General features: G+C 39.6%; 1 protein-coding gene across 1 annotated transcript; it reads left to right on the forward strand.

Annotated features, from left to right (window-relative positions):
* The first annotated feature begins 3,265 nt into the window (after positions 1-3,265).
* On the forward strand, positions 3,266-5,035 carry LOC132038535 (uncharacterized). The gene is made up of 4 exons (XM_059429188.1): positions 3,266-3,538; positions 3,721-3,807; positions 4,797-4,905; positions 5,007-5,035. Exons 1-4 carry the CDS (start codon positions 3,266-3,268, stop codon positions 5,033-5,035), a joined length of 498 nt encoding a protein of 165 aa, XP_059285171.1.
* The last annotated feature ends 6,292 nt before the right edge of the window (positions 5,036-11,327 follow it).

Here is an 11,327-nt window from a genome sequence, read left to right on the forward strand (position 1 = left end):
ATAAATATTAGCTGCTAATCGCATTAGCTAAAGTTGTGGGACCAAAATGTGTTAGTTATGTGATTAAGTTTTTATATTCAAACTTTATTTGTGTGTCAAAGATATTTTCTATTAACTCTTCATGCTTTAATGACTTTTAAATGATGACCAACATTATTTGTGCCTAAATATCTTTATTTTGCTTGGAAAAGAAAGTAAAGGTTAGGAAAAGAGTTAAATAGCAAGGATTTGGGGTTTCAAACACCATCTAATAGCTTGAGCTAGGAATTATTTTTAATTGAATTTCGCCCAGAATTGGACTTTTTATTAATATAATAAGCAAATAGAATAAAACAAGACCATCCAGGCCCAAAAAATGGGGTCCAAAATAAAATACAAAAACAAAACAAATTTGAAAATAAAGATAACAAATCCCATTTGCTAACCCTATCTAGAAAGTTCACTCAGTCTTCATTGAAATGCTCCTCTCTGTTGCGATGGTGATGTTGAAAATCTGAACTTAAGGAAGCTAAAATGGAAGCTACAACAGCCATTTTCATCCCCTTCTGTAAGTATTTCTTGCTTCCATCTTGTTTTTGCCATTTTTGATATGCCTCAAAACTCATATTTTCTTGTTTTCTTCTTCTATATATAGATTTGAGTTGTGAATCCATTGTCGCTTCATGTCCAAGCTGTAATAGTGCTGACCTCAACCTCACAATCGTCGATCTATGTTGATTTCCACCATTCGTGACTTCGATTAAACCCAAGTACCTCATCTGCAGCTTTTTTCCCTTTGCTTCATGAACTTTGTTGATGAAATTGGGTGCGAAATTTGCGATGTATTGCTTTAATTTCATCTTATTAGTTCCTCAAACTTGTTGTAGGCAGCTTTGTTTTTATGCTTTCCCCTTTTGTTGTTCTCTTCACCTTTCTATATGCTTTGTTATTTGCCTTGATTGTTTGTGCTGGGTCTTGTATTCCATCTTGATTCTTTTGTATGCCTCACCTGCTCTTAAGTATTCTGATTTGGATATATGGAACTTAGGACTTGTCACTGTTCAAAATCCTCCTCCTGACACTGGCTTTAGCTAGGAATATGATAGCTAACTTGAAACTAAAATGGGTGTTCAGATTTTCACATTCTAAGGCTTAGAAAAGCTTAGTAATGAACTTTATCAATTTGGTTGGAAAACTTTTGGTAAACTCAAAGAAACTCATTGTTTATTACATCTAGAAATATAAGTGAGTTGAATCAAAACCCAATAGCATTACTTTCCCTTTGGGACCACAACCTTAGATCGTTTATCAATTATTTAAAACAAACAACAATCATCTTCTCTAAGAAATTAGTGTAAAAATTCATAACCCAACAATATTTATATCCTTTCCCCTAGGAATATAGACTAATAGTTGAGCGATACACTTAACAAGTACATTTCTTCATTGTATTCTCTGTGGGATTGGACCCCAACCTTGTTGGGTTCTATATCTGACCAACGATCGCTTTATACCTATTTAAAAGGTGTAATTTAAGCTTATCAAAATTTAGCGTCATTGTTGGGGAATACGGTCTAGAAATTTACCAATTAGTGTAAACTCTACTTTTAGTCGCACCTGCTCAGCACTAAGGGCCTATTTGGAGGTCTCCCCACTGATGACCTGAATAGGCACCTTATGAACTTTCTTGGAGTTCGTTCCATCAATGTTCAACCAAACGTCTCAAGTGAGTCTATCAAGTTGAGGCTTTTCCCGTTCTCTCTTACGGGGGAAGCTACCCCATGGTTGGATGATCTTCCATCCAGGTCTATCACTGCATGGGCGGAATTGACTATAGCATTCCTCAAGAAGTTTTTCCCTGCATCCCCGATGTTACAACTCCATGAAGAAATCAACGACTTTCGTCAACTTCCAAATGAGGCTCTACATGAAGCTTAGATTAGGTTAAAAAGAAGATCAAGAATTGTCCAAAGCATGGGTTGCCCGATAATGTTCTCCTTCAAACTTTTTATAGGTCACTTCACTCGGTCAACAAGGTGGTGGCAAACAATATTGCGGAAGAGTTTGTTATAGAAAACTCCTTTGATGTGGTGAGTGCTCTACTCGATATCAACCGAGATGAATGAGACTTGGCAAACTAGAGAGATGGAGGCCGTTGGAAGAGGTGCTCCTAAGATATTGTCATGTGAGTTAATTAAGAAAGAAGAAGAGATATGAAAACATGGCTTAATTAATGACACAAATGGTGAGGCTCACAAAGCATGTGTTGGGAGCGGGTTCTAAAAAGATGAATGCGGTTGGGTCTTGTAAAGGAGGCCCTCAAGATGAACAATGCTTCCAAATGTATGATGAAGAAGCCCATTTTATCAGCAATCAAGCGGGGGGTTCCCGGCCTAACTTCCAAGGTTCTAATCAAGGACCTTGGTAGCAAGGTCAAGGGAATCAAGGTTGGAACAAGGGTCATGAAAGCTCAAATTGGAGGGATAACAATCAAGGGGGTTACAATAACAATTAACAATCACCAGAGTTCTACTACCTATGTCCAACCAAAGGGGAGCTATCAAATTTCAAACCAACCGTCCACTAGTGATCCCGCTTTTTAAAAATAGAAGGCATGCTATCAAGAATGTTGGAAAAGGTTGAGTCAACCGACACCATTGTCAAAGAGGTGAAAGATGACATGAAGATTATGAGAGAAGGCATGAGTAGCATGGAGCAACTTGTGAGTTCTTATTCAACTTCCATTCAACAATTGGAATCACAGCTTAGCCAAATCTCAGATACCCTAAATCAAAGGCAAAAAGGCATAATCCCTAGTGACATGGTTACGAACCCGAAGAATGATGGTGAGCATAAATACAATGCAATTACTACTAGGAGGGGAAAGATACTCGGGGAAAAGATTGGTGAAAGGTGATGTGGTTGTTGATGATGAAGCACTTATTGATGAGCCCATGGTTATTGAAGAAGAGATCATTCCTATGAAGAAGTGGGGTAGTATTGAAAAGCCCATTGTTATTGAAGAGATGATCGAAAATGATGACACTTCACAAGGAAATAATGTGGTAGAGGAGGTACCAAAGGCTCTCACGCCCATCCCAAAACCTCCTCCTCCATTTCCTTAAAGGTTAGAAAAGAAGGTGGAAGATGGCAAATTTTGTAAGTACATTCAAATGTTGTAGCAACTCTCAGTCAACATCCCACTGGTAGAGGCTCTTGAAAAAAAGTCAGGCTATGCTAAGATTATGAAAGACCTCATCACCAAAAAGAGCCGAGTTTGTTTGAGATGGTGGATGTTACCCACCGTTGTAGCTCCATTGTTTCGAAGGCTTCGGTCCAAAAGAAGGAAGACCCCGGAGCTTTCACTATTCCTTGCACTATTGTGGTTTACAAATTAGCTAAGGCCTTGTGTGATCTTTGTGCAAGCATCAACTTGATGCCTCTTGCTATTTTTAAAAAGTCTGGCTTGGGCACTCCCCGAACCACTACAATGAGCTTGTTGATGGCAGATCAAATCGTGAAGAGGCCAGTGGAAATTCTTAATGATGTGCTTGTAAAGGTTGATCGATTCATATTTCTGGCCAATGTTGTTATCCTATATTGTGAAGTTGATTTTGAAGTCCATATCAATTTGGGAAGACTATCCCTAGCTAGGGGATAAGCCCTACTTGATGTCGAAAGTGGTGAACTCAAATTATGAGTGAACAATGAGGAAAAAACGTTCCATGTTAATTAATGAAGCAACCAGCAGATATAAGTGTGGTGTCAGTGATTGATACTATTGATGAGGCCTTAGAAACTACCGTTGAGCAAGATTATGTTGGCAAGGTATTGGCGGCGGTGTTGATGAATTATTATGGGGAAAGTTATGAAGATTTTGAGGAGACGATAAATGTCACGCCCCAAGAAGGGGAATCGTGTGGGCACCTACCATTCCCCACCTCGGTAGGAGAACCCTTTCCGAAATCATTTATTCAACCACAATAAATTAATCAAGGCAATCAAATATAAGTCTCAAACATATATAATGGGCAAAATACATCAAATCAGCCCAAAATGTCGATGTCACACTTAAACTATACCGGTGACCTAATACTCACTCGAACATCTTAAAAGTGAATTATTTTACTCCCTGAGCTGCTGCTGTGGCACAAAATATCAAAATAAAAATAAAAAAGCACTTTTTGAGTAGATTTTTCATTTTTTTTTAATTTAAAGATTTAATTTTTTTTAACCCCACCCCACCCTCACCTGCCCCTTTCTTCTTCATTTCCTCCCACCCCACACTTCTTCTTCTTCCCTCTCCCCCAGGCCTTTTCTTCTTCACGCCTCATTTTCCATGTCTTCTACTTTATTTTTTTCTCATCGACTCTACAACTTAATTTCTTCATCAATTCATTTTTTCTCATCAAACCCATCAAAAACTCCACCAGATCGGATGTCGCCGGCCACTGCAATCAAAATTTTGGGCTGAATCATACCAGATGCGAAGGGTTCTTCAAAATTCGCTATGGTGATTGTTGTTGTTTTTGGCGAATTGACAGAGCTGTGGTTAGAATTTGAGGCTGATTTTTGTTGGCTTGGATTCGTCTTGAAATTCCGTATGGGGGGTTGGGTTTCGGTGGCTTCAAGTGACCGTCCGACAGCGGCGCAACCATTAAACCAGAACTGAGGGAATTAACTTTGTGGAGATCACTTCGGTTATTAACAAAAGATAATGCTCTTAAGATCAAAGAATGGAAGTAAAATACGATTCTTTGACCTACACTGCCAAGCTTTATGGACTTCATGGATGAAAAATATATGATCTTTTGTAGAGAGGAAAGCGGAAAATGAAGCGTGGTGGTGGTGGAATGACGAAGAAGAAGGATTCTAGAGGTGGGGGTGGCGTGAGAGTGGAGGAAATGAAGAAGAAGAAAAAGGGGGGTCGGCGGGGGCCGCTGGTGGTTGAATGGTTGCATTTTTTATGAATGTGAAGGAGAAGGAATTAAATGACATTGATTTTTTTTTAAAAACAAATTTGACAGTTTTTGATATGGCATTGACATGGCGTTGATATGGCTCTGACATGGCGGGCGAGTGTATTACACCTCCCCGTGTGCAGCTGGTTATAAATGTATGAGGGGTAAAATTAATTCTTTTAAGATGTTCGAGGGTGTAATAGGTCGCCTGTATAGTTTGAGTGTGATATCGACGTATTGGGTATAGTTTAGGGTTGATTTGATGTATTTTGCCTATATAATAATAAGGATAATGAATAAGTGTGGAAATAATACAACAATCCCAAGGAATCTGGTCTAGGGTCGTACAAGAGCCACTACTACAAATACTATAAGTATGAATATGAATTCATATATGATGATGGAATACTATCTCAGAATATCAAAATAAGACAAGTAACTAAGAAGAGCCATCCAGGCAGCAAATCCAGCCAATGCTCACCCTGGAATACTAGTCAGAAGGCCTCGAGACTCAGTCACGAGGCGCAGAAGTCGATCCGATCACAAACTCTGCACTCAGAAAGTATGCAGCAAGGTAGAATCAGTACAACAACACGTACTAAGTATGCATCATAGGCCAACAACAGTTAGAAAATCATATAGATAAGAAAGAGGCTGGAAAAGTAGGCATGCTCACAATCAGATAAAATTCAACACAATCCCATTTATGGAGACCAGTACCAAACCACCAAGTCTGGTAAATCACCTCAAATCCACTATAAATCCAAACCATATATCAAGATCTACTAACAAGTATGCGTATCACCAAGAATCAATCAACAAGTCCAAAACAATGCCAACGATAACTATGAGATGAATGCAATACATATGCAATGATACACACACGCTTCGAGCGGAATATCTCTTTGCCTCAACAGTCATGACCCATGGGGGACCACTAAGTCCATGTACCTGCTGTGGAACACACAACCCGATCCAATAGCCAGTGTTGCGGAACGTGTAACCCGATCCTAGTCAGTGTTGCGGTACGTGCAACCCAATCCCAATCAGTGTTGCGACAGGCAACCCGATCCCAATATATATATATAAGAATGAGTGAATGTATGATAACAATGCTAACAAGAATATATAATCAATGATGCCACACATGGACACAAATCACACTCGCAATAACAATATCAAAATCCTTACTTCCTTCCCAACAACCTCATGCGTGATAAATATGCTTTCTAACACTCAAGAAATCACTAAGCATCAACTCTCTAAAATCAATCACGTGGCGGCGAGCCAACAACTCACAATAAACAACAACACAATAGAACATAATAAGGCAACAAACCATAAATCACAACAATACCAACCTAAGTCTTCCATCCCAACTTCATACCCGAAGGTTTACATGCTTTCTTCAACAATCACTAACTATACATATAATCCGCTAACTGAAGTCTAATCCAAATGTAAGTCATAACCTACTTGGAAAGCCGAACAGGAGCCTCGAACTATCACACCTTGGCCTTGCCTTTTCAGTACGCCTCCAAGTACACCAAGTCTATTCATAATCGAATTCTATATTAAAAACCATGAATAGTGACACACAGAGTGCTATACTTCTAGTTAGGTCAAATTCTAACCCAAGAAAATTAGGGATACTGGCCCACAACGGTAAAATGAAAAATTAAAAGATGGAACATGCAATTCAAGCTCTAGGTGATCAAACCCACTAATCATTTGCTAAAACAACCCAAGATTAAGCCTAATTGTATTTAAAGCAAAACCCCCAAATTTGGGTATGAACCCTAATTCTTCAATCCTCAAATAATCATTAATAATGGAAGAAATAAGCTTAACAACAAGAAATTCATCAAATTCTATGGTCATTCTAGTCAATTTTACCAACAATTTCTATTTTAGAAATCTAAACCTATTTCAAGAATTTTAACACAAGACTCATCTTCTCTATCTAGATTCTAGTGATTCTAAGCATGGAATAGGAATCTAGAAAGGCAAATGATGAAGGCTAGGGCCATATATCTTACCTCCAAGAAGAATCAGTCCACAAGTTGTTCTATTACCCCAAAGAGTGCTTAGAAAAGTGATAAGAAGAAGTGGTAGGATTTAAGGGTCTTAACTTGAGAAAAAAGGAAACAATTCTGCCCGACTATGGCTGCAGCGATCAAGGGAACCGTTGCAGCGCACTCGCTACGACGTCTAGATGGCTCGCCATGGCGGCCTCTACCAAAATCATCAAGCCGCTACAGTGGCTAGTCGCTAAATCCCTCGGTCCGCTATAGCTATCTCCTAAGCGCTATAGTGGGATCGCTACGGCGGTTACAGTACTGCTGTAGTGCCTACACCAGAACTAGAAAGCTTAGGTTTTGACCAATCTCATCCCAAAATTCGACTATCACCCGAGGCCCTACAGATACCAAACAAACATGTAAACACATATAAAAACGCACTACAAACTCACCCGTGGCCTTGAATTTCCCAACAGAGGTCTATTTAACCAAGTCAGCCTCCAATCGCCTAAAGTCAAGTTCCCATCCTAAGTTCCAAAATGCTTCCAATTGCATTGGGAACTAAAACGAACACACTACCTAGTCATAAATTACGCATCTGGACCTCTCGAAATCGACAAAATTTCGAAAATGATCCGTTTATTCAAAAGTCAACTTTAGGTCAAATGAATTTCACTTTGAGGCTCAAACCTCAAGAGTCCCTCTAAAACTCGCCCGATGACCCAGGGAAAGGTCAACAGGGGTAAAAGGGTCATTAGCACTATTACGGCTAATCGGGTCGTTATAGTACATGCCTTAGTCGGCTTGGGCTCCAACAACTACAACACCAAGAAGCTTGATCTTGACTTGAAAAACCAAGAAACTCCCCCAACAAAATCATCCATCATTGAACCCCCTATTTTGAAGCTCAAACCTTTCCCTTCACGCTTGAGGTACGAGTTTCTTGGCCTAAATAATACCTTGCCCGTCATTATTTCCTCCTGGTTGACCGAATCTCAAAATGCGAGATTGTTGGTAATATTGCGGAGGCGCAAAAAGGGCAATCGGTTGGTCTATTACAGATATCCAAGAAATGCCTCCCGGTATTTACACTCATAAAATTCAACTTGATGAAAATTATGAGCTAAGTGTTGAACATCAAAGGAGGTTGAACCCTCCCATTCAAGAAGTGATCAAGAAAGAAATTATCAAGAGGTTAGATACCGGGGTGGTTTATCCAATCTCGAATAGTCCTTGGGTAAGTCTGGTGCAATATGTGCCTAAAAATAGAGGTATTACCATGGTTCTAAATGAGAAAAAAATGAGTTGATTCTAACACGCACGGTCACCAGTTAGAGAGCATGCATGGATTACCAGAAGATAAATCATTGGACCAAGAGGGATCACTTCCCAATGTCTTTCATGGATCAAATACTTAATAGGCTTGTGGGGAGGGCTTTTATTTCTTCTTGGATGTCTATTCAGGGTATAACCCAATCACCATTGCTCCTGAACATCAAGAAAGACCATTTCACTTGCCCCTATGGTACTTTTGGCTTTAAAAAGATGCCCTTTGGTTTGTGTAATGCACCTACAAACTTATAACGGTACATGACGTCCATTTTTTCTGGCATGGTTGAGGAATCCATTGAAATTTGGATCAACAACTTTTTCGTGGTTTGAGACTCTTTTGATCATTACCTAGAAAATCTTACCCAAGTCTTGAAGAGGTGTGAAGAAACAAAGTTGGGAGAAATGTCACTTCATGGTGAAGGAGGGAATTGTGCTTGGTCACAAGATTTCAGAAAAAGGGATAGAGGTCGACAAGGCAAAAATTGAAGTCAACTCAAAGCTTCCTCCTCCTATTATCGTAAATGGTGTCCAAAGCTTCTTAGGTCATGCCGAGTTTTATAGAAGGTTCATTAAAGACTTCTCCAAAGTAGCAAATCCTTTGTGCAAGCTTTTGGTAAAGAGTCCAAATTTGTGTTAGATGATGCATGTCTCAAGGCTTTTGAGTGTTTGAAAGAAAAGCTCACCTCGACTCTGATTTTTGTCGCTCTAGATTAGTCGAAGTCGTTCGAACTTATGTGTGATGCAAGTGGTGTTGTTATGGGGGCTATTCTTGGGAAAAGGCGTGAGAAGATCTTTCACCCCATTTATTATGCAAGTAAGACTCTTAATGTGGCTCAAATGAATTGCACCGTCACCGGACAAGAGTTGCTTGTAATTGTGTATGCATTCAAGAAGTTTCAAGCTTATTTGTTGGGGACTCATGTCATAGTCCACATCAGTCATGCGACTCTTCGGTATCTCATGGTAAAGAAATATGCTAAGACAAGGTTATTACGTTGGGTATTTCTCTTGCAAGAATTTGACTTTGAAGTCAAATATAGAAAAGGGTGTCAGAATCAAGTGACGGATCATTTGTCACGACCTGAATAAGAAGGTAGGACAATCGATGAGCTTGAGATCAATGAATCTTTTCTGGATGAGCAAGTCTTTTGCAGCTTCACAAGATTTGGTGCCATGGTATGCCAATTTTGTAAATTATCATGCTAGTGATATGATGCCGGAAGACTTGAACTTCCATCAAAATAAAAAGTTCTTGAATGATGTCTGGAAGGTCTATTGGGATAAGCCATATCCTTTCCTAATTTTTGCCGACAACATCATAAGGCGGTGCATTCCCGAAGCTGAAATGATGCCTAACATTGAACCTTGTCATTCTTCACTTGTGGGTGGCCATCATAGTAGTTTGAGGACGGCAACGAAAATTCTTCAAGGTTTCTATTGGAAGACAATCTATTGAGATGCCCATGATTTTGTGCTTATGATCAATGTCAAAGACATGGGGGCATCTCAAGGAAGCATGAGCTACCTTTGACACCAATTCTTGAAGTGGAACTATTTGATGTTTGGGATATTACTTCATGGGTCTGTTTGTGAGTTCTTACACCAACAAATACATTTTTCTTGCAATTAACTATGTATCCAAGTGGGTGGAGGCCGTTGCGCTTCCAAATAATAAAGGAAAGAGTGTCACCGCATTCTTGAAAAAGAATATCTTCTCAAGGTTAGGAACTCCACGACCAATCACTAGCGATGGTGGTTCTCTTTTTTGTAAAAGGTTGTTTGGGACTCTTCTTAAAAAATACAGAGTCAATCAAAAAGTTGCTACACCCTATCATGCCCAAACAAGTGGGCAAGTCGAAGTTTCAAATAGTGAGATCAAGAGCATCCTCTACAAAACGGTGAATGCCAATAGGACTGATTGGTCGAGGAAGTTGGATGATCCACTTTAGGCTTATCAGACTGTTATAAGACACCAATTGGCATGTCCGCATACCTGTTGGTGTTTGGTAAAGCTTTTCATCTCCCGATGGAACATGAGCATAAAGCAATGTGGGCATTAAAAAAGTTGGATATTGATTGGAATGATGCCTCTCGCTTAAGTATAGAGTAATTAAATGAGTTGGATGAATTTCGACATCGTGCTTATGTATCTTCGTCACTCTACAAGGTCCTCATAAAACACTTCCACGATAAAAAGGCCTTGAAGAGAGACTTTAGCTCCGAGGATCGAGTTTTGTTGTTCAACTCAAGACTCCGATTGTTTCCGAAAAAAGTGAAGTCCAAGTGATCTGGACCATTTGAAGTCACCCAAGTATTCCCTTAAGGAGCAATTGAAATCGTGTGCCCAAGTGGGAATCGAATTAAAGTGAATGGACAAAGGGTGAAGCATTACTTGGGCGTACCCAGTAAAGTGAAGATAATTGAGGTGATCTACCTCAACACCCTATGAAAAGGGTAGTACTTGGGCTTACGCAATGTAGTGAAGATAATTGAGGTGATCTACCTCAACACCCCCTGAAAAGGGTAAAACCATCGTCTTTGCGATGTTAAATCAAGCACTTCTTGGGAAACCCAACGTTTATTGTTCTTTTTTTTAAACATTTGTTTATGCATAGGAAGTTGCAGGAAAAGTTGGTGAAAAAGAAGGTTGGAAGCTGTTAAAAAATGAAAATGTTGCCCTGGGAAGTGAAACTAGTGAGGTTGACAAAAATGTGCAGTATGCGGCGTAAATACGACTGTAACAGACCAAATGCAGTTAAGTTTGTGGTCGTATTTACGTCCCATGAATTGACCAGTCAGGAAGGCAAATATGCCGCAGATACGAGGTGTATGTGGCGCCGCATCTCAAATATGGTGCCCAATGCAGCCACATTTCAGCATTTGACACAGGTCAGGTAAAGGGTCACATTTGATAAGTATGCGACAGTGCATACCATCGAATGCGACTGCATTCTCATCACATCTCGCATCAGGTATAGAATCACCAAATTGAAATCATTTACTCACTTTTACTCTTCACATTCCCTTACCGTTA

Source organism: Lycium ferocissimum, chromosome 11, assembly GCF_029784015.1.
Source record: "Lycium ferocissimum isolate CSIRO_LF1 chromosome 11, AGI_CSIRO_Lferr_CH_V1, whole genome shotgun sequence".
Classification (NCBI taxonomy): domain Eukaryota; kingdom Viridiplantae; phylum Streptophyta; class Magnoliopsida; order Solanales; family Solanaceae; genus Lycium; species Lycium ferocissimum.